This window comes from Phascolarctos cinereus, unplaced genomic scaffold (assembly GCF_003287225.1).
Source record: "Phascolarctos cinereus isolate Bilbo 61053 unplaced genomic scaffold, phaCin_HiC Scaffold_1;HRSCAF=81, whole genome shotgun sequence".
NCBI lineage: Eukaryota > Metazoa > Chordata > Mammalia > Diprotodontia > Phascolarctidae > Phascolarctos > Phascolarctos cinereus.
The window spans coordinates 146709033-146733045 of record NW_027555514.1 but is presented as its reverse complement, the minus strand read 5'-3'; the positions used below and the strand labels follow the sequence as shown (position 1 = coordinate 146733045).

Sequence of the window (24013 nt, the reverse complement as noted above, 5' to 3'; positions counted from 1 at the left end):
TTTTGGCAGTCCAAGTAAACCTAAGAACCCCTTCTCAGAATAATGTTTTAAGAATAAATGAATGAGGGGCAGTTAGGTGGCACAGTGGGTACAGCGTTGGCCCTGGAGTCAGGAGGACCTGAGTTCAAATCCAGATTCAGACACTTAACATTTACTAGCTGTAGCCCCTTGGCAAGTCACTTAACCCATGCCTAACCCCCCAAAAAAGAAAAAAAAAGAATAAATGAATGAAATGCTAACATTCAGTTAAGGTTAGTAATTGTTTTTTCTCATCCAAGTTCATGTACACACTGAAATCCTAGGATGCTAGGTTCTTTACCTAGCTTAAGAATTCCTGCTTGACAGATTACCTCATGAATTCTAGAATTCCTGGGTTCCTCACTCTGTACCAGTCACCCAACAAGAGGGGCTTCCTACTACCACATAACTTCTTGGAGGAGATGACCTCCTGAACATGAAGGAACTTAAAGGCCATTATTGGCTTCCAAAAGATCTGAATCTTGAAAGTTGTTCAGATACCATAAATCTGAGATAAGTATACATTTGTCAGTTATACAAAGTTGTTTTTATAATTAGTTATCATTTTATGTTTATATTCTTTGTTAATGTGGAGCTTGTAAGTCTTGGGTATTAAAAAAAATTTATAGTAAAGGAAATAAACAGCCATTCTATTTCTGATATTTATTTTGTACTTCCAGCACCTTTTCTAAAAGGGATCCTATTAATCCCTTCTGAGGAGACCTTAAACATGAGCCATACTTTAGCTCTGTTTTAGAGATTTTCCTCCAGGGTTCTAATCCAGGTTTGGGGTATAACAAGTAAATGAGAAAGGAAAAAAGGCTGAGCACTCCACTTTGGGGTCAGATTTCCCCCAGAATGGACCTATTGTTCACAACAAGAACCTCTTCCCTGTAAAGAGTTTCCCTGGGCTACCCAGAAGCAAAGTTGGGATTTGAAGTGAAGTTTTCTAATTCTATATCCAATACTGCAATTGCCTATCTCAAAGAAATATTCTCATGAGATAACCTTACAAAATGCGAAATGTTTTATAAATATGAGCAGTTCCTGGTACCAATGATATTAAAGTGTTCTACTACAGTTGGTATTTTATCATAATGACTAAGAAATAGCTTCTGGTTACAATGAGATCTCCATCCCAGCAATACCTCTAAGATACAGGTGGGTTATGGAGGAGGGGTTGGTGGAGAGGAGATGGCTCTCCTACAGAAAAATCACTAAAGAACTGGTTCCAGGAGAATTATGATAACCAAAGCATGAATGGACATTCTGTAACTGGTTCCAATTGGCCAACTTCATGGTTGGGAGTAGCCTTTTTTCCTCCCATAGGAGGATGTATAGCTGGACCTACCAGCATCTTCAAAACAGCCTGACTCCATTCCAACTCTTTCTTTTTGCTGGACTACCAACTATGGGAGTGTGGTCAGTCTTTAACTCACTCACAGTTTCTGGTGAGAAAACCATACTTTGAAGGGAAAAAAGCCATAAATAAGGCCTTCCCCCTCTGAAGCTATGTAGCCCCCCAAAACCAGTGCTTGGTCCTTGGCTTTTTAGTTCTTTTCTATTTTAGATTCAGGGAATGAAATTTCTGACCTTGAGAGTCTCAAAGACCAGAAGCACAAGCCATAACAATCCAGGAGTCCAGGAATCTGGGCTGGTTGTTAACAGCCAATTCAAGATTCCAGCCCAGCTGAAGCTGTAAACTATGCTGTCTTTAAACCTAAACTTGGTGAGACTAATGCAGCAATGTAGGAAGTGAATTAAATTTTGAAACTCATGTCTCATTTCACAGAAACTGAGGTGATATCTTGGACTAATCACCCAAGAAGAGGTGGAAGGGTACTACAAAGATAATTCAATTGCAATTATCTGTTGCCTAGTGGAGAATTATTTGGACTTCCTAATGTGCAGATAGAGATTGACTCACCTCAGCAGACTCTAAATAAAAGAAGTTGCCGTTCATCATACAAAGATTGCCTGACACAGACAGTAATTCAGAAACAGTCATTTCAAGTGAAGAAGATTCTATAAACTGTACTTCAACCACAAATTCAAATAATGGAATAATGTTAAACCCAAAAACAATTCCTTTCCTGTCTGGCACTTCAACAATAGTAGTTCCTGGGGTACAGCAACAATCTTTAGATTATAATAATACTGCCAGCCTTGCCAAAAGAGCGGTTATATAAAAAGACACAAAAGGAAGTCTCACCATAATATAATTTACTCTCTCAGAAACACAAAGGGATATAATGGGGAAATCTTTCAGCCTTTAATAGTAATAGCCCTTATTATCAATACCCTGGAGTGCCACAGTTCTCCAAAGAAATACAAAACACAAACAATCATCAAAATAAAGTATTCAAATTCACCAATAATCATAGAAACACTAAAACAATTCTCATACTATCAACTCATCTCCACTAAAGTGACAACAATAGTAAAAGGTAGAAAAGATTAAATGCTGGAATTCATTCAGGGAAATACACACACCAATTCCCCAATGGTGGAATTATAAATTGGTTCAACTATTTAGGAAAATAATTTGGAATTGTAAAAGTTACAAAAATTCTCCTTATCCTTTCAGTGATCCCAGTGATCCACTCTGAGAGAGGTTATTTTAAAAAAAATTCAATTCAAGTAAGTTAGCATTTACATTATACAAGGAACTAGTGAGGCAATGGTGATACAAAGACAAAAATGAAAAAGTCCCTAACCCTTAAGGAAATTATGTTCCAAAGAGGGCAGGGGAGATACACTATGTAAACAGATAATCACAATATATTTTGGAGAAAGAAAGAGGAAAAAAAAAACAACTAGGGAGGTCAGCAAAAACTTCCCACGAGAGGTGGTACCAAGGATGAGTCTTGATTCTAAGTGCCAGAAATGAAGAAGGAATGAAGTCCAAGCAGCCTATGCAAAAGCATAGGTGAAGAGAGTTGATGTCAAGTGCCAGTTTAATTAGAGCAGGGAATGCGTAGAAAAGACATAAATGTAGGAAAATATTCATAAAAGCACTCTTTGTAATAGCAAAAAGTTGGAAAGAAATCATGAATCCATCAGTTGGAGAAAGCACAAAAAAAAATCATAGCACATGAATGTACTGAAATATCACTGCCCTTCTAAGAAATGACTGTAAAGATTTCAAAGAAATATGGAAAACACCTTCAGTGAAGTAATACAGAATCGGCAAAACAAAACCAAAACGACGTACATAATTACTAGAACTACAAAAATGATAACTTCAAAGAGTAACAAAACAGGAAAAACACTGGACAATACTGGTATTAACCTATAATACTGTCCTTGTTTTTAAGAAAAAGAAAACTACTGAAGTTTAAGGTTGTGTACAGTTACAGTGGGATCACTCTTTATGCCTTTTACTTATTTAGGGGTATTACACATTATAGGGAAATCAACTGTCACTATTACTAGATTTTTATGCTGGTTTGAAACAAAACTCATCAATCCGAAAAATTAAACTTTTTTAAAAGTTGCTTTTACTGGTTGAAAAGTATATCAATATCACCATAAAGAAGCATTCATCTCCATTCCCTTTTTCCTCAAAGTTTTAAACTACTAAGTAAAAAGAAAATATGTTTATGGGAAGTAAACTTTTTTTTAAGTAAACTGTTTTTCAGACTGCTTAAGAAATGCTTTCCCTCACTTTAAACAGAGCCTTCTATTATCTTTTACCCATACCTTCATAACGTTGTCTAAAATAATTTCCCCCTATAAAAGATACTTCTAAATCCCTGCAAGTTTATAATTGTATCTATAATCGGTTGTTGATAGGCTACACAATTTTCTTTCTTTTTTTGCTTTGTTGGTGGGGCAATTGGGGTTAACTGATTTGCCCAGGGTCACACAGATAGTAAGTGTCAAGTGTCTGAGGACGCACTTGAACTAAGGTACTTCTCACTCCAAGGCCAGAGCTCTAACCACTTCGCTACCTAGCTGCCCCCGTACTACACAATTTTCTACTTTAAGTAGGAAGCCAAAAAAAGTAAAATTCAAAGATTTAAATAAATAAATTATATTTGTCCTCTCAGAATACAAAAGCTTTAGGGAACATTTCAAGTAGGAAAATTTCTCATGTCAACAAATAATTCTTGGTGCTGAATTTAATATATTTTGTCAAAATAACATCATAGATCACTCTGCCAACAACAATTCAACATCTAAACTAGTCTTCTGTATGGGATTTTTAAATGCAGCTTATTAGCTGTAAACAAAGTAAATCTGTATAAGTCATCCCCTATAACACTGAGAGCTCCTAGAGTGCAGGGACTACTTGACTTCCTCAGACACCCCCACCCTCCCATCACCCCCACCCCCACCACCAAAGCCTCCAATACTGTACTCTACAAGAATGGATAGATAATAAATGAATGAATACAAGTAAGTAAAAAAGACAAACAAACTGACACTCAGCATATTCAGAGCTAGTACAACTGCCTAACATCACTGGTTAATTTTAGACTGGCAGTGGCAACCTACCAACTTACTTCACCACTAAGATGTCTGTTACTGTGTTTATATTTAAATAGCTTGCAAGAAATTTGGAGTATATTTGGCAAGTATGCAAACCCTTGACTAATATCTCTATTTAGAACTTTTTCACCATGGAAAGAAACAGGTTTTAGAAAATAGTTTCCAGCATATCCTAAAATATTCCTTTTCCAGTCCCAAATAGGAATGAGTAGCTTATTCATTTAAAAATGCACAGGCCTATTCAACTACATGTATTTTATTATTTAAATAATAATTAAAGACCTATACTTTACTTTGATAATTATTATTACCATAGAAAAATTCAGAGAGCCCTTTTGAAAATTCAATTTCCTAACCTATTCCATTCTCTATTTAGATAGTATCTGCTAAATTAAAGCTTCCCACTCTCAATCTTGCTTCTGTTTACTTCTTTCATAAATTAGCAGTAATAACACTCCATGGACTTAAATTTAGTAGAGCTCTAATTGCTAAAATGTAGCGATCCTCCTCAAATGAATACTTCAGGTGGTCATTGCTTACTTAATATTGTACTTCCTGACGAATATGACACAGTTTTAGATCAAACACGTAAAGTCCCCTTTGACCAACTAAAGATACAGATCTCAACTTTAACCTGACTGAGAATATTCCTCTCCTTACTAGAACCCAGGGTGTAGAAGTGATGATGACCAAATACTTATAAGCACGAATCTCAGTTCTAATATTGGGAAACTGGTAAATTTTCTGTTGGCCTAAGTTTACGGTCCTGGAGTTTCTTCACCTTGGTAACATCTCTTGTATATGCTCCCACTGTCTTCTCTGCCACTGCCCTGGTATAGCTCCTTATCACCTCACACCTGGACTATTTCAATAGCCTGCTGATTGCTCTCCCTGGCTCAAGTGTCTCTCCACTCAAATCTAATCTCCACTCAGCTGTCAAACTACTCTTCCTAAATCACAAGTCTAAATATGTCACCCCTCCTCCCCATTCAATCGGTCCTAGTGGTTCGGGTTGCCCATAGGAGCAAATTAAAAAAACCTGTTTTATCCTTTTTAATAGCCTAGCTTCTTCCTACCTTTTCAGCTGTCTTGCACATAATCCCTTACATACTCTAGAATCCAATGACAATGGTCTTCTTACTCTTTCTCAAATAAGACCCCAGTCCCAAAGTCCAACTCTCTTCACTGGTGGAGATCAATGCCCTTTGTGAGGGTAAAGGCATAGATGGTAAAAGTAGAAGAGAGGAGGGTTCTAGTCTCTTCAGTCTTTTCAGATTTTGTAATCTCTTCAGGATCTGCATTCCCTTCAGGTCTTTCTGGACACCCATTTCATGTTGCTAAAAAGAAAATAAGACTCCAGAAGAAGCCAACATGAGAAGAGCTAGCAGTCTCCATCATGCTCCTATCTCTCGCTTGCTACAAGAGAAACTTCACGGAATTTTGTCTTGGGTGACATCTAGGACTCTCTCTTAGTTGGGCTGAGTTGCTTCTATCCTAATGGGAGAGTTTCTCGTGTCAGTATTGTCTGGTTATATACTTGCCTATATATATACACTTACTGATTTCTGTTTTCATGTCAACACCAACAATATCTAAGGAAGCAGATAGATATAATTCTGGTCTAGTACCTCCTCTCTCCAAGGAGAGCAGAGTGATCAAATTTCTGGCCTCCAACTCCTGCTTCCTTCCTAGCAGGAATTAAAGTTTCCCTTGGAGAATGAGAGGTAGGGAAGAGGTGAGAGATGTCTTTCTGCTTTGTTTTTCCACTGGCTGCCCCCATGCCTGGAATGTTCTCCCTTCCTCACATGGCTTCCTTCAAGTCTTAGCTGAAGTCCACCTTCCATTCCCCTTAATGCTAGTCTTTCTCTCTGTTGATTATCTCCAAATTATTATTTAGCTTGTTTGTACATAGCTGTTTACATATTGTTTCCCTCATGAGACAGTGAGTTAACACTACCTGAGCTGATGGCAGGGACTGTCATGCCTTTCTCTGTATCCTCAGCACTTAGTAGAGTCCACGGCACAAAGTAGCAGCTTAATAAATGTTTATTTACTGACTGGCTTGGAACTCAGCAGTAAGACAGTGCATTCCACTTCTGGGACCAAATGGGACGATAATACTTTTGTAAAGGATGAAGGCTGGTTCCTCATACTTACCATATAAACAGCCTGCCAATCACTTCCATTCTCAGATTGCTAGCAGATGACTGTCTATTTAGATTCCAATTCTCTGATTCAAAAGCAGATAGTAATAGAGAGACTGAATTGACCAGTGGTTTCTGTATTAGAATTAGATGGGAATGATTAAACCAAACATTTGTGACACTCTTCACACACACACAATAATAAAAATCTATTTCTGAAGAATGCTAAGCTATTTGAAATTCTCTAAATCAATACAAAAATGCCAAGCATTTTACTATTTCTGTATTTTAAATAATAATAACTAACGAGGTCAGAAAGACTTTATTAATTTACGTATACCTCTGTGGCTAGTGAACACCATTTGTTCATCTGTCCAGAAGACGGTTGCTAGGTAGCAAAGCAAAGTTATATTCTAAGGGTATGCTAAGTTCTCTTCTCATTTCCCTTATTCCCATCAGGGACTTATCTTTGTGAGCTCTCAGTCACTACTGGTTCAAATAACAAAGAATAATAACTCCCGATATCCCCAAGTCATCCATCTAAGAAAAAAAAACTACAAAGAGAGGAGAAGGTAAGGAAAGGGGAGGGAAGAGAAGATGGGAAAAAAGAGGGAAGAGGGGCCAGGATTCAGTCTTGCAGAATATTAAAGTTTAGGAAGGAAACAGATGACAATACAGCAAGAGAGACTAGAGAAATAGCTGTCAGTTAAGTAAGAGGAGAATCAAGATATGTTAAACAAGCCAAGGAAGGAAAAAGAATCCAAGAAGGGATAATTAATGTCAAAAAATACAGAAAAATTCAAAAAGGATTGAGGTCTAAGATTACTAGATTAAGTAATTAAGAGATGACTGATAAGCTTTGAGAAAGAAGTTTCAGTATAGCAGTGGATTCATAAATTTATAGACTTTATAAGTCTGTACTCAGTTTATAAATCCTGAGTGAGAAGTAAAGTGACAACATGTACTCAAGGATATCAAAAACAGAAAGGTGCCACATATATCAGAATATTCACGGCAGTACCTTTTGTAGTTAAAAAAAACCTGGAAATGAAATAGGTGTCCATCAACTGGTGAATGGCTGGCAAAGGAGTCTAATGGGATATTATTGCACTATAAGAAAAAATGAATATGAGGAATTTCAAGAAAAATGGGATGAATTATTTGAACTATTCCAGAGCAAAGTAAACAGAGCCAGGAGAACAATAGAAACAATGAATACAATAATGTAAGTGAAAACAATACTTAAGGCAGCCAAACTCAGATTAATTGTAATGATTAATCCTGATGCTTAAAGAACAGATATTGAAACACACTGTCCTCCTCACTAGAAAGTTGGGAGACTTCATTCCTACACAAATGTAATGTCTTTATATTCAAAGTTGAAGCTCTCTCGTCTCCCTAATATACGGATCTTTAGGTATCAGAAGTTTTTCTCCCTTACAAACCCCAGCCCCTCTCTAGAATCTATGCTAGCATTCAATCCACACTTTCACTTAAGAGGATATCCTGAGACTATTTTTGTGGCAATGCCCAAGTAAATTAGATATCCCAAGTAAATTAGATATATCAAGAACTCCCTTGACATACTTAAGCCCATACCAATGTTTGCTCATCTGCATAACCAGATATTTTTAAATCTTCCCCACCTTTTTGCCATTTATTGCTAAACTGAAGTCTCCTCTTGGAATTCAGAGTGTCCACTTGTGTCCAAGTGGGTAAGGGTATGTTCTCAGATAACACACTTTCCTAATTCCTGTTAATGGTTTTTGAGTATCAAATTGGGCAATGAGCATTCCAATATCCTATGAGTCTTACCCCCATTTAACCAATAAAAACGCTCAAAGATCCCAAAATTTATATGTTGGAGCAAAGGTAGCAAATATCACCTTGCTTCTCCAAAAGTAAATAAATATCCCAGAACACCAGGGGAAACAAGGAAAACTGATCCATGTCTGAGGTGAGACTTTTCCTGTAGAAAGGAGAAAACAGGTATATCATCTTTGGTATCAGATGTTTTGATGAAGATTTAAAAATATTCAGCATCTCCTCTCTCATTTGAATCTCAAGATTCCCATGACATCTCTAATATATCTAAATCCATTGCTACTGCCCTCCTCACAATGTTTAGAAAAGTGGCCAGGGGCTGCTTTCCTTCATAACAGGCTTGGCTTTTCTTCCCACTTTTTACTTCCTCTCTTTCATTAGAACTTTCTTCCTACCGTGTTTGCTGCAGTCTGGCACCAATACATTATGGTATGACTAATCCTTCCTATGAGAGGGGATTTGGGGGGGGTGGACTATTTATAGCTGGGGATAACTATCAGTTCTGTTCAAGTTACTCAGATTAAGTCTCAGGTTTAGAGTACTAGATTCACCCCATTAACAAGGCCACTGATCACTTGTATTTTAGAAGGCAAAAAAACCATCATACCAGAGCTGCTTGTTGGCCCAAATTTCTTTATTTCTCATATTTCCTTTATAGATACAACAAAAATTGAATTGCTAGTGTTTTCTTTAGTCTAAGAAATAAGAACTGTCCAAGCTGCATTTCTGACTTTCCTAGACTTTTTCCACAACGCCTCAGAAACCTCTTAACCTTACAAGTTCACTCTACCCCTAGACTTCACAGACTGAAAGCACCTTCCTCACTTTCGCCTCTCCCTTTCTGACTGGCTAGTTCCTCCCAGAACTTCCAGTTAAAGGAAGAAGCCCAAGCTAGTCATTTCTTCATTCTTCTTCAGGCTGTACTTCTCACTCTCTCAGATTTTATAATACATCTCCCCCTCCCCAGCTCATCTCCCACTGGGTACCTTCATCTCCCCTGCCCCTTTTCAGTTTCCTTTGCATTATCTTCCCCCATTAGAAAGTAAGCTTCTTGATGGCAAAAAAAACCCATCTTCCTGCTTTTATTTGTATTCCCAGAGCTTTAGCACAGTGCCCGGCACAGAATAAACACTTAATATCTTTCTGACTTAACTTGTTGACAGTATACACCACCTTTCAACCTCCACGCTCTTTCTATTGCCTCTCTATTACTGTGACATAAGGAAGATATAAAATTCTGGTGAGTTTTTTGACAATTAAAATATTTTTTACATTAAAATAATGTCCAGAAAACAGCAGGATCTACCGGATGAAACGGACTTTGGAACCAGGAGACCTGGATTTAAAATCTGGCTGTATCTGTATTACCTTAGAAAAGTGATGACCTTATTAGCTTCAGCTTCCTCATGTAAAATGGAGGTTGAGGTGAGGGGAGGTAGAGGTGGAGTTTGAAATGGAATCTCCTATGTGCCTTCCAGCTCTAAACAGTGTTACTCTTCTAAGATCTCAAGCTCCTTCTCTCCCACTCATCTTCTTCCCATTATCGATCTCAAAACCCTCCAGCTACCTCCCTTTACCTTCACAACTAAGGGCCATTTCCTTTTTTAACCCTCACTTGGCCTTCCTGCAGTACAATATTTTTAACTAATAACCTCACTGTCACACGATAACCCCCCACACTTTTTTACAACAAATCCCTTATTTGCCATATTTTCAATGAAAACCCTTGAATTACATTTGAATCCAAATAATTAAAATCTCCTAAGATGTTTCCCCTCAAGATATATTAACACCTCCTTAGGGAGTAAGAACCTTTTCTTTCACACTCAAATTGAATATGTGATGCCATACCACGGCTATTCAAGATGACAACATTAAGCAGAAAACATACTACTTCCTTTCCTTCCCACAGTACCTCCTCTTTTTAAAAGGTTAGAAATTAGAAATTGAAAAATGCTTTGTTTCAATGTAGGGCTCAAATTCTGGTTCATTTATGCCACCATGATGAATATTTAACCTTACAGCATGTCTCTACATACCGAACTCTAAATGGGACACAATCTGATAAAGGAAATTCATTGTTTAAACCCTTACTAAAAGTATACTTTTTTTTCCACTTGAAATTAGAATCATCTCAAGAAATGTGAGGTGAAAGACTGCTATAACTACAGATGATGTGACACCGCAAAATGCTATTTATAATCATCTTTGAAGAGGATTTTAATTTTAAAAAAACTACTTTTGCATTTGACTAGACTATCTCAAATTATACTTCACAACTTTTCTCTTGGAATTTCAAAACTGATTCTTCAATGGATCCATAATTTCAGTATTTCTTCACCAAATAAAACTGAGTCGTTCTCATATCATGCTGATCTATAGATTATGTGTACTGAGGACTAAATATTAACCATTAGCTTAAGGGGCAAGTTAAATAATGCTTAGCATTGTTTTAACTTGGTACATTAAATACAGAACAAGAAAATCCTCCACTTTAATTGGTAAGAATTTAATTCATTAAGTCAACAACAACAAAAAAGTACAATCAAGAAATCTTAAGTTACACATTTTTCTGGTACTGTGTTTACACTGATCATCAGCTGGATAATACTGAATGCTAATCAACTGCTAAACATTAGCTATAAAAAACAGAAACATTTTTATAGGTTTTGCCTTTCAATGATTACATATTTGAACATCCTTTGTTGCCTTACCAATATTCCTCTGAATATAAGATCATGTACCATAGATTTAATCAGCACTCAGATGTTCTATGTAGTTAATTTAGTATAACTTTTCTCTAATAAAATATCTGATTACTAACAGCTTATCTGTCCCTTCATCAGAGCAACACTACTTGTTTCACAAATTATTTTACTTTTTTGCATTAAATTTTAAAGTTTCCTATACTAAAAACAATCTCAAAAGTTCAAAATGTGATCAATACTTTAAAACTAAAGCCAGGTTTCTCGTTTGAGCTTCCAGGAACACAGAAAGGACAATATTATTCAGACCTTCCCTCTACTATAAGATTTCTATATACTGTCCTGAATTTAAAGTTGAGTTTCAGCAACAACAACAAAAAAAAACATTTCAAAAAAATCAATTTTTAAAAGTATTTTAGGTAATACTACAATTATAAAAATCTAGGAGATAAGAAAAAAACTTAAAATTAGAAAACTACTTCAAATGCATATTTATGTAACTCTGAACTTAATGCTTTAAAAGGTAAAACTTAAAGTGTAACTATCAGCTTACCTTCTTTTGATACCAGACTATAGCATCTGTCACCTTGGACGCCATTTATTCCACTGAGATCACACATTAGTCATTTTAGGCTGTGCAAGAAAGAAAAGACACACAGAGACAACTTTACTTCCACGTTCTAAGGGTAGTCTGAATAACAAGCATATATAATACGCTGGTTACTTGCAGAGCAAGGGGTGTATGACTATACTTACATTACACCCTTCCTCATTACTATTTTAGCAACAGGCTTGCTGGTAAACAAAAATCAGTTGCCGTAATAACAGAGGGTTCTGCTTGAATATAATGGAGGATACTTTCTACAAAACACACCGCATTACATAATAATATGCTCTTACAAAGAATTGCCACAGAGTTTCTTAGAGTAATTTATAGTATAAATTTGCTATATTTAAATTTATTCTTTCACATTTAAAAATGTAAAATCAATTCAATTATTAATGCGGCAATATAAAAATTCTATAAGACATGTTACTTAGAATCAAGGAGCCATTAGAATCATGGGGTAAAAGATGCATTAGCAATCATACTGCCCAATATACCACTTTGTCTTAGAAATCCTGAAGAGTCCTGCTTGAATATTTCCAATCTCTGCTTGAATATTTCAAATTATGAGGAATTCTTTGTTCTGCAAGGCTGTCTACTTTATTGTTAGTATTGAACGTTAAAGCATTTTCTTTTTATTGAGCAGAAAACTGTCTCCCTATAGTTTCTATCCATTGATCCCAGTTCTGTCCTTTGTAGCAGCTCAGTATAAGCCTCTTCCAGTTGACAGCCTTTGAACTATTTAAAGAAAGCTATCATGTCCAACATTCCTATCTCTTCCCCACCCCCAAACTTAGTTTTCTTTTCTTCAAACTTAACTAGATTAACTGTGTTTGAATCTATATTCTTGACTTACTTGAGCAAATCACTTAATAACTCTCAGACCTCAGTTTCCTAAACTATAAAATTAAGTAGTTGGGCTACATAACATTTAAGGTACCCTCGGAATCTAAAACTATGAGCCTATGAACATCTTTCCACATGACCTAGGTTCCAGATCCCTTAATATTCTGATCACTCACCTTTGGATACTAATTTATCAGTTTCCCCAAAATGTGGTAACCAGAACTAAATATAATACTGCAGATATATTCTTACCTTAACACTTAACAAATCAGCACTCTTATTAGCTTTCTCATTGCCTAGCTTAATTTTAAAAGGAAAAAAAGAAAGCAGCCATGTCAGAAAGCACTTTGACAAAGTAGTTTCAGGCATACTTTATATTATTCTCTTTCACTTTACCATATGTTTCAGCCAAAATGGAAGTAACAGCTGTTCCCCAAATTCAACATAGCTCCTGACTCCATGTATTTGAACAAGCTGACTATCATCCTTGGAGCTCAATTCCTCCTCTTTCAACATCTTTAACTTCTTTCTTGTTAGTTCGACCTCCTCAATACCTCTCACATGTATCACCTCACTCACAACAGGATCACTCTAGTCCAGGCCCTTATTAGCTCTTTCCTGAACTATTGCGAAGGCCTTCTATAATCAATCTCCCTGCATTGCTCATTCCTCTAAACTCTATATTCCACAGAGCTGTCAAATTGATAATCCCAAAGTGCAGATCTAACCATGTCATTTCTCTGCTTAAGATCAGTGGCTCCCCATCTTATAAAGTTCAGACCAATGTTCTAGACTGTTGAGACCTTTTTGGATCCTGACTTTGTCATTCTGTGTGTTAACTAGCTTTTTCAGCTTTATGTGATTTTAAATCTCTGTCTTTACATGAAATCACTGATAAAAATGTTAAATAGTACAGGACCAAATGTAGATGATCTCAGGGACAGGCCACCAAAGACTTTTCAAGCTGACATCAAACAATTAGTAACTTCTCTTTGCACCTGGCCATTTATAACCACTTCCAAATCCACTTAACCCATAATTTCTCCAACTTTTATGTATCATGAAATGTATGTGGAACACTACATATAACGTCAGATTTTTTTTTCAAGACATTGGTCAGTTTTGCTGATCTTTTTTTGTCCTTCCTCATTTAAAAAAATCATTTATTATAAGATATAGCTTTCTAGGAGGGGGTAGGAAAAAGGATATAATGGGAAATATAAGTGATATAAGTGATATAAAACAAAAGAGCAACAAAAAAATTTTAAGTAGCATGAAAATCTTGGTAAACTACGTCTATGTCGCTTTATATATCAACGAGGCTAATACCCCGTTAAAAAAAAAAAAAGGAAGTAAGATTAGTCTTACATGACCTGTTCTCAGTGAAGATATACTAATTGTTTGTGTCATTATCTCCTTTCCTAGATGTTTACAAACTATCCTTTCAATAATATACCCTAGAATTTTACCAGAAATAGAAGTCAAGTTCACTGGCCTATAATATGCAGGCTCAGTTCATTTCCCTTTTATAAAAATCAAAACATACGCCGTTTTCTTAGAGTATCTCTGTTATTCTCCATAATCTTTTGAGGATCACTGGGGTAGACAAGGAGAGGCAGAATTCATAGAACAGGGGAAGTACTCTCCATCATTCTTCCTGTCTCACAGGTTTGTGACTTCAACATTATCCTTGACTCCTCACTCCCTCTCACCTACATCATCAATGAGATGCCAAACCTTGTTTCTACCTTTAACTCTCTCATCCAACTCCTTCCCTCTACTCACAAAGTCACCCTACACAGCTGCCAAAATGATTTTCTTTAAAGTGCAGTTCTGATTGCATCACTCTCCAATTCAATAAACTACAGGGGCTCCAGACTACCTCTAAAATAAAATATAAATTCTTTTGTTTGGCTTTTAAAATTCAGTGAACTTGACTTGTATTTCTGGTAAAATTCTAGGGTATATTATTGAAAGGATAGTTTGTAAACATCTAGGAAAGGAGATAATGCCAACCTATCTTTCCAACATCACTGGACATTACTCACCTTCCTGAACTCAATGGTCCACCCAAACTGGCCTTCTTATTCTAACTCAAACAAGGCACTCCATCTCTACTTTTGTGTCTTTGCATTAGCTTTCCTGCATGCTTAGAATGCATTCCCTCCTCACTTCCACCTCACAACATCCTTCAGTTCTAACTTCTAAATAAAGCCTTTCTAGATTACAGATGCACAAATGCATGAGCGCACACACACACACAAACACACACACACACACACACACACACACACACACGAGTGCGCTCACTCTCTCTCTCTCCCCCATCTCCCCTCCCTAAGTACCTAGTATTGATGTTGTATTTATTCTGTACATATTTCCTATAAGTGCAGTATTCTCTACATAGCTATATATACACATAATTTCTCCTGACATAATCTAAGTTTCTTGGAGGTAAGAACAATTCAGTTTTTTGTCTTTGTATCCCAATACCTAGATCAATGCCTAACACACAGTGGGTACTTAATAAATGTCTGCTGATTGACCAAGAATTTTCAGAGTGAAACATCCAAGGTACCAAGGCCCTAAGAAGGTTCAACCTGGAAAATGTAAACAAATAAGGCCTCAGGCATTCGTGTAGTTTACCTTAGAGAGATTTTTTTTTTAAAAAGGAGGGTGGGTGAGGGGGGGGATGGACACTTTACTTACCACCTCTAACAAGATAGTGTTCTAAAGATTGGGTGATACAAAGAAGAAAAAGTCAAATAATCCAAGAACAATGAATAAGCAATAACTTGATAAATCAATTCAAAGACTTGCCAAGATACATTTGAAAAAGATAAGGAGAATAAACAATTATTGAGCAATCTGAACTTCAGAAAAGCATATGGTATCCTCAGTATCACAATTCCTAGTATATACAAGGCGATTAAATATTTCTTTAAATACTTTTTGAGAGATGGAATGACAATGAAGGACAAAAATGACAATGAAAATATATTAACTTTTTGCTAAATTTTATATTATATGCAATATTTTTCTTTTCTATTAGAGTGTGAGCTGCTTGATGGCAGGGACATGTCTTTAACCTTCTAAATAGGTATCTCTAAAGCTTAGCACAGTGCCTAACATATAACAAGCACTTCATAAATACTTGTTGACTAATCATTGCCTTTTCAATAAAAACAATGTGTTAAATGTATAACTAAATATTACTTAACTTTGATACTTTTGTTAAAACCTCATGTAAATCAAGTGACAAATCAGAAAAAGATTCTTTGTTAGCCTAAGCTTCCTAATTTCTGGTTCAGAAAATACAAACACACTATGACAGATACAGCTTCTTGAAGATACACAGGATGAAATAAATGGATTTAATAATTAGCTACTGAAAGACCTCACCAAAAGTAGAACTTAAAAGTTCACATCTCCAAAACATAAAGGACTTTTAAAAACTGACTTTCAAACTGCAACATTTTGTGGGCAATTTTATAGACCTGTGACATCATTGTTATTCTATAAGAACCATAAAATTCCAAAAAGCAAATCTGTTCAAGTCCACAACAACTATCATGCCACCTTTAGGTTAATAACACTCCCCATACAGGAACTGGGAAGTTTTTCTTCTTTCCTTTTTTTAAAACACGTAAACAATTTGAAAGAGGAAAAAGCAACATATGTCATTAATTGTCATTAACGTCCAAAATGCAAACAGTTGCCTAATTGTTGAAACTTGTCAGCTCTCAAATACATACATGCTCAAGGATTATCTTCAAACTCAGAGGTCTATTTCCCCTACTGCTACTATAGCTACCTTTCTAGTCTACCTTGCTCCTCAATGAAGAGAGTATTCAATTACTACTTTAGAAATGCTCCATTCATTATTGCCTATCACTGCTGTTCATTGGTCTGTGACCACCTTACAAACCATGTTTCCCTCAATGTTTCTATTGATACACTTATCTACTACCATCCTTGTTCCTCTATTATTTTTTGTTGCTCTTTGTCAATAAGACTGAATTGCTTTCTCAGCAAAGAAAAAAGGCACCAAGGAGTCAAAGGCAAGGAAATGAACTCATCACTTTTATGCTTCCCAGTTTTCCTTGGTGACTGCCTTATGGTTTCCAGCACTTTTTTATTTGATGATTATCCAATGAAGAAATCATTGAATGGATAATATGGCATTTTACATTATCCAAGCTATTTCTCATGTTAGTTCAAATAATGTATAATAGCATGCAAATGTTTATTGTGATATTTACATACGTACCACCTAGACAAAATGTAAAAGATTCCCCATTTTTCTAAATCCAATGAACGCTTATTTCTCTACTCCAGTAAGTACAAAGTGGTCCAAATTAAATGAATTATAAAATGAACAAAATTTCAGTGAGAGATATAATGCCATCTCTTATTCAGAAGAAGTCACTGATTATCTTAAAATAAAACTTTTATCTCAAAGAAACGTTCTGGGGGGCAGATAGGTGGCACAGTGGATAGAGCACTGGCCCTGGAGTCAGGAGGATCTGAGTTCATATCTGGCCTCAGACACATAACACTCACTAGCTATGTGACTCTGGGCAAGTCACTTAACCCCAAATTGCCTCATCAAAAACAAAACAAAACAAAACAAAACACAAAAAACACCCCATTCATATCTATGAAAACAACACATTTTTTGTAAATTATGTGAACTTGGACAAAAATTATTTACCTCCTTGTAAACTCATTTGATGTCTTCCTAACTCCATCAATAGCCTGTCAGTAACACTGACAGCCTCATACTTATTTTTAAAACAGGTTAAGCAACACGTAGAGATATGTGATTCAATCAGATACCAGACACAGCAAACTCTGTGACACCAAAAATTTCACAAAAGTACAGGCGATGCAAATCAACTAACCACGAGAGACTTGGCTTTCTGAGACCTAATTTCAACAGATTACCTCTAAAACCCCTTCCAGCTAAGAATTTCCTTAAATCTTAAATTCTACAACACAAGATTTATGGTGATATGAGCTGATAATTTGCCTGTTTACTTACTATCACAAATTATGACATTAAAGTCAAGCTTTTGAAAAATGTAGAGTGGGATAAGCTCTTATTTTGTGAATTGACGATCATGATCAATGAACTGATACGGTTGTTTTGATGTGATTTTATTCTAAAGCTATAGCAACCTGCAAATGTCATACTTGAACTAGATTAACTATTCTGTACCATTCCCTCTTTTCACTCTTTGATTATGTAATCAATCAATCAATAAGCATTTATTTATTTATTTATTTGTTTGTTTTTATTTTTGGGCAGTTGGGGTTAAGTGACTTGCCCAGGGTCACACAGCTGGTGTCAAGTGTTTGGTCTGAGGCCAGATTTGAACTCAGGTCCTCCTGACTTCAAGGCTGGTGCTCTATCCACTGTACCACCTAGCTGCCCCTTCAATAAGCATTTATTAATCACCTACTATATACCAGGCACTGTGCTAGCATTAGGAATAGAATAGAAAAAACAAAAAAAAAGTAGAACAGTTCTGATTCTCAAGGAACTTAAATTTTTCTTTATCATTTCTGTAATTAAATTTGCAATATTCCATGCATAACATGAAGTGTGGTTTTGGTACCAATGACTGGAGGGGACGATATTAAATGACTTTAAAGTTTGCTTTTAGAGCACCTTAGTACTACAGAATAAAACATCCATTTGGATGCACTGTACTACAGAACTATCCTATTTTGTGAAGAGACTTTATTTGTGAGGCCTAACAACATCAAACTACTCACACTCCCAAATACAAATTGTCTTCTTCCAAGAGTCCAATGATCATTCCCACTGTGGGACCTTTGTTTATGATGCTCCTTCAGGGTTAAATGCTCTTCCCTCATCAAAAACCCTATTCATTCTTCCAGCATTATCTAAAATCCCACCTCTTCAATAAAGTTTTCTCTGGCTACTCAGGCCAACATTAACATCCACTGATTCAAATTCTGGTTCTGATATTTACTAGTTGAAACTTTTTCAGAACATCATAAACTCTCTATCCATAAATTTCCTCATCTATAAAATAAGGACAACAGTACCTGAAATGGCACTGAGGAAAATAACGAAATTCATTTGGAAATACATAAGGCCTAGAAGATCAAGGGAAATTATTAAAAGAAGTAGGGGTGAAGAAGGAATAGCACATCTAAATCTCAAACTACATTATAAAACAACCATCATCTAAACCAATCTGGAATTGATTAAAAAATAGAAAGACAGTAAGTGGAACAGACTAGACAAGGGAGAATAACAGAACTCAATAATGCAGTGTCTGATAAAGCAGACAACAAACTGCCTGAGAAAAAACTATTAGGAATACAGTCTGGCAGAAATTAGGCTCAGACCAACACCTTATACCATATTCCATAATAAATTCCAAATGGATACTCAACCTTAAAATTAAAGATCATACTACAAAAACAATTAGAAGAGAAATAGATCATTATACCTGTCACAGCTATGAGTAGGAGCTACATTCTTAACTGAACAAAAGGTTGAGGCAAATATAATCGATAACATAGATTACTTAGATTACGTGAAACCGAAAGCTTCTGCACAGACAAAATCAATGCATCTACGATATGAAGGGAAGTGGTTGAATGAAAAAAAATCATTATATCAAATTCCTCTGACAGTTTCATATTCAAGATATATAGACACATACACACACATATACATATATAATGTGTATGTAGACATTACATATGTGTGTGTGTATATACAATATATATGTACATATGTGTATATCTCTACATACATACATACATACACAGCTGTCCACACACATACACAAATAACAGTCATTCCCCAACAGATAAGTTATAAAAGGATATGAATAAACAGATCTCCTAAGAAGATTTGCAAGGTATACACAACTGCATAAAAGAACGTTCCAAATCACTAATAATAAGAGAAACACATATCAAAACAAACTTGAGGTTTTACCTCATACCTGAAAACTGGCAAAAAAGTAAAAAATAGCAAATAGTCAATGTTACAGAGGTTTGTGGAATAACAGAAATACTAACACGTTGCTGGTGGAACTATGAAATGACATAACTATTTTAGAAAGTAATTTAGAATTATGAATATAAAGTAACTAAAATGTCTATAACTTTCAAATTAGAGCCTCCATTCCTGGGCTTATACCTCAAGAAAGCCATCAATCAATAAGAAGAAAATCCCTATATACACAAAAACATTTATAGCAGCATTTTTTTGTGATAGCTAAGAATTAGAATGTAGATGCCTATCGATTGGGGAATGTCTAAACAAATGGTGGCCCATGAATGTAATGGAATTATGTCTGTGCTGTAAGAAAGTATGTATGTGATGAATACAGAAAAATATGATCTAAATGAACCGATGCAGAGTGAAAAATAGCAGATAAGAAAACAATATACACAATAACTACAACAATGTAAATGGAAATAACTACTCACCAAAAAATCAAAAGTAAATATAACAGAATTGTTAAAGATCAAGCATGACTATAATGAAGAGATCTGAGAGTAAACCCCTAGCCCACCCCTTTTATGAAAGGGAGGTTCACAGGGTATTACATACACATTGCACATCAGACTTTTTCAATGAATTGATCAACTGTGCCAATTTTTTTTTCCTCTCTAAAAAAAATACTATTTTTGTTATAAGGGATGGCTCTCTGGAACAGTGAAGTGAAGGGATACCAGGAATAACTATGATAATTTAAGAAACAAAAGGTATCGGGGCAGCTAGGTGGCGCAGTGGATAGAGCGCCGGCCCTGAATTCAGAAGGACCTGAGTTCAAATCCGGCCTGAGACACATAACACTTACTAGCTGTGTGACCCTGAGCAAGTCACTTAACCCCATTGCCTAGCCAAAAAAAAAAAAAGATATCAATAAAAACTTATTTTTAAAAAAACAACAACAAAAGAAATGGCACCGAGGAGCAGAATATCTATCGCTCAGTAGTAAAAGAGGGTCCATCTTCTTATGAAGAACATGAATGTGGATTTTAGCTATGTAGCTCAATTAAATGCCTTTCTCCATCATCACTAAATAGCCTGGGAACAGGAGTGAAAAAAGTGCACAGCAGAAAAATCAGGACTGAAGACTGGCAAAGCACATATAGTTTAAGAATGCTGAATCCTGGGGAGCTTCAAAACCAAAACCTTAAATAACTAATCATAGAATCCAAGGTAAGCAGAAGATGTCAATGTATCAAGTGGGAAGATAAGGTAATATTTGTAGAAAACCATGAAGGAAGCAAAATGCTAATTTAAGGCTTGATACCAAGGGAAAGTAGCATCAAACGGGCTGAACTTAGTTACTTGAGGAGTTTTTGGAACTAATCTAGTGGATCCCTGAAAATCTACCTCCTTAAATTGCTAATAGCAGTAATGATCATAGTTGTTGTTACTGTTGTTGTTTGTCATTAGTTCTCAAAGATGAGCAACATCATCAGGAAGGTGATGATTTCACTTGCAAGTGAATTGGATTTGAATGAGGCAGGGCTGTGCAAAGTTACTAGCCTCACTCTTTCTTCCAGAGTCATCTGGGTCCAGTGGCAAGACACAGATCAGGACGACTGAGATGACCCCAGATGCAATGGGAGAGCTTGGCCTTTTTAAGTTAAGGTCTTTCCCAGGTTTCAGTTCGTCTGAGGCAATACCCAGTCAGTGATTATGACTAGGTAAGAAATGAGGCAAAAAATGGCCTCTTTCACCTACTCCAAAAAAAAAAAAATCAATCTGAGAAGGGAAGACTCTCAGGGTTTCTGGCCAGAACAGAAACAATTGTTATTTATTTACATTCACTCTCTGCCAATAAAACCCAAACAATGACCAACTGAGGACTGAGTTGGGGCCCATTATTGGCCAATGAGTGAGAACCAGAGTAATTTGGGTTTAAGGCATAGTCAAGTAGCTCCATTTGAATCCCAATAGGCTTTATCAAAACCTGGTTTAACAGAGCTCTAGTTCAAGAAATGTATATTCCTTTGGGCAGAGCACCCACATGTAAGTGTATGATTCCCCATGGGAAGGGAGGGAAGGAAGGGGAAGGGAAGGAGGAAGGAGCAACACAACCCAATGGGTTACTACTACTCACAGATTGTTGTTTGTCCTTCATTCTTGAAGAGGACCAATGACATCAAGAAGGGGATGTCTTGACTTGCAAGTGTAGTTAAAGAAAGAAGAAGGCTTTAAGGGAGAATACAACAAATTCAACTTTGGACATACTGAATGGGGAGATTGAAATGGAGATACTCTATGGGCCACTGGAATTATAAAACTGGAGTACAACTGGATATGTAGATGTCATAGATATGATGGCAGAGAGAAAAAGAGCAAGCTGAGAACAGGGCCTTCACATTTCAGGGATAAGAAGAAAGGGATCTAACAAAGGAAAAAGAGCAGTCACTGAAGCAGGTAGAAAAAATGAAATGCAATGTCACAAAACATAAAAAAGAGTGGGTAGTCAATAGTGTTAAGCGCTACACAGAAGATAAAAAAAGATAATTCATTTGATTTGGCAAGGAGGGAAGAGTGTAGCCACAATGGTGGGGTTTGAGGAAGCAATAAAGCACAGTTTCATTCCACAACTCCTTCAAAAAGAGCCATAAGATGTACCATACTGAATCCTGATGGAGAAATCCAGAAAAAGTCACAGTGAGTCTTTTGTCCTACCCAGATCATCACAGAAAAGAAACCAAGAAGTCAGTAGACATGATGGACACAAGCAGGGCAGCCCCCAGTCCAGCACCCAGGGAGATACCACACACCAGCACAAGGGGAAAATGGAACTTTAATGAAATCAAGGACTTCCAAGTATATGTGATGAAAAGACCAGAGGTACAGAAAAACTCTGAAGTACAAATGCAAGTATGAAAAGCAACATAAAAAGGTAAATATGAATGAACAACGATAAAGGGCTAAGCAAGGATAAACTTCTTACACTCAAATTTGGGGACAGAATACTGTCTGCTAATTATACTCAAATATGGGGAGATAATACTGCCCCCTTACAACCCTATATTAGGGGTCATAGAGAATTCAATTAGACAAGGCCTGGTAGTGGTCTTACTGATCTTAGGAAAAGAATGTAAAGACACAAGAGGAATACATGGCGGGGCTGGGGGGGGGGCGCGGGTGAAGGGGAAGGAAGAGGAGGAAAAATTATCTCACATAATCAGGGTGTGCAAATAAACATCTATACAAAGAGGAGGAGGTAGAGGGGAGTGGCAGACACTTAAACTTCACTCTCATCTGAATTGTTCACAAGAAAGAATACACAAACATATACAGAGTTGGGTACAGAAATACATTTCACTCAAACATGAAATAGGATGCTCTTTGACAAAAACTGCTGGGAAAACCGGAAAAGACTATGGCAGAAACTAGGCATAGATCAAAATCTCACAACATATATCAAAAAAAAGCCAAGATGGGTTCATGATTTAGATATAAAAGCTGATACTATAAGCAAACTGGGAGAGCAAGGAATAGTATACCTATCAGATCTATGGAGAACAGAAGAATTCATGATCACAGAAGATAGAGAACATTATGAAAAGCAAAATGGATAACTTTGATTACATTAAATTGAAAAGCTTTTGCACAAAGCCAATGCAACCAAGATTAGAAGGAAAGTAGAAAATTGGGAAAGAATTTTTACAACCAGTCTCTCTGATAAGTGCCTCATTTCTAAAATATATAGAGAATTAACTCAAATTTATAAGAATACAAGTCATTCCCCAATTGATAAATGGTCAAAGGATATGAACAGGCAGTTCTCAGATAAAGACACATTAAAGCCATCTATAGTCATATGAAAAAATGCTCTAAATCACTATTGATTAGAGAAATGCAAATCAAAACAACTCTGAGGCGCCACATCACACCTATCAGATTGGCCAACATGACAAAACAGGAAAATGATAAATGTTGGAGAAGACGTGGGGAAACTGGAACACTACTGCATTGTTGGTGGAACTGTGAAATGATCCAACCATTTTGGAGAGCAATTTGGAATGATTCCCAAAGGGCTATAAAAATGTGCATATCCTTTGACCCAGCAATAGCACTTCTTGGGCTATATCCCACAGAGATCACACAAATGGGAAAAGGACCCACATGTACAAAAATATTTATAGCAACTCTTTGTGTGGGTGGCAAAGAATTGGAAACAGAGAGGATGCCCAACAATTGGGGAATGGCTAAGCAAGTTGTGGTATATGAATGTAATGGAATACTATTGTGCTATAAGAAATGATGAACAGACTGACTTCAGAAAAACCTGGGAAGACTTATATGGTCTGACGCTGAGTGAAGTGAGCAGAACCAAGAGAACATT

General features: G+C 36.3%; 1 protein-coding gene across 4 annotated transcripts in view; it reads right to left on the bottom strand.

Moving 5' to 3' along the window:
- Positions 1-24013, bottom strand: part of PHTF2 (putative homeodomain transcription factor 2) — a 180029-nt gene that overhangs the window by 117005 nt on the left and 39011 nt on the right. For 3 of the 4 annotated variants that reach the window (XM_078154535.1, XM_020984503.2, XM_020984504.2), the window contains exon 2: positions 11739-11818. In XM_078154535.1, coding sequence (XP_078010661.1) covers positions 11739-11783 — 45 coding nt within the window. In that variant the 5' untranslated portion in view covers positions 11784-11818. Of the gene's footprint in view, positions 1-6669; positions 6780-11738; positions 11819-24013 lie in introns of those variants that run through there. The other variant, XM_078154534.1, reaches the window with a different exon arrangement.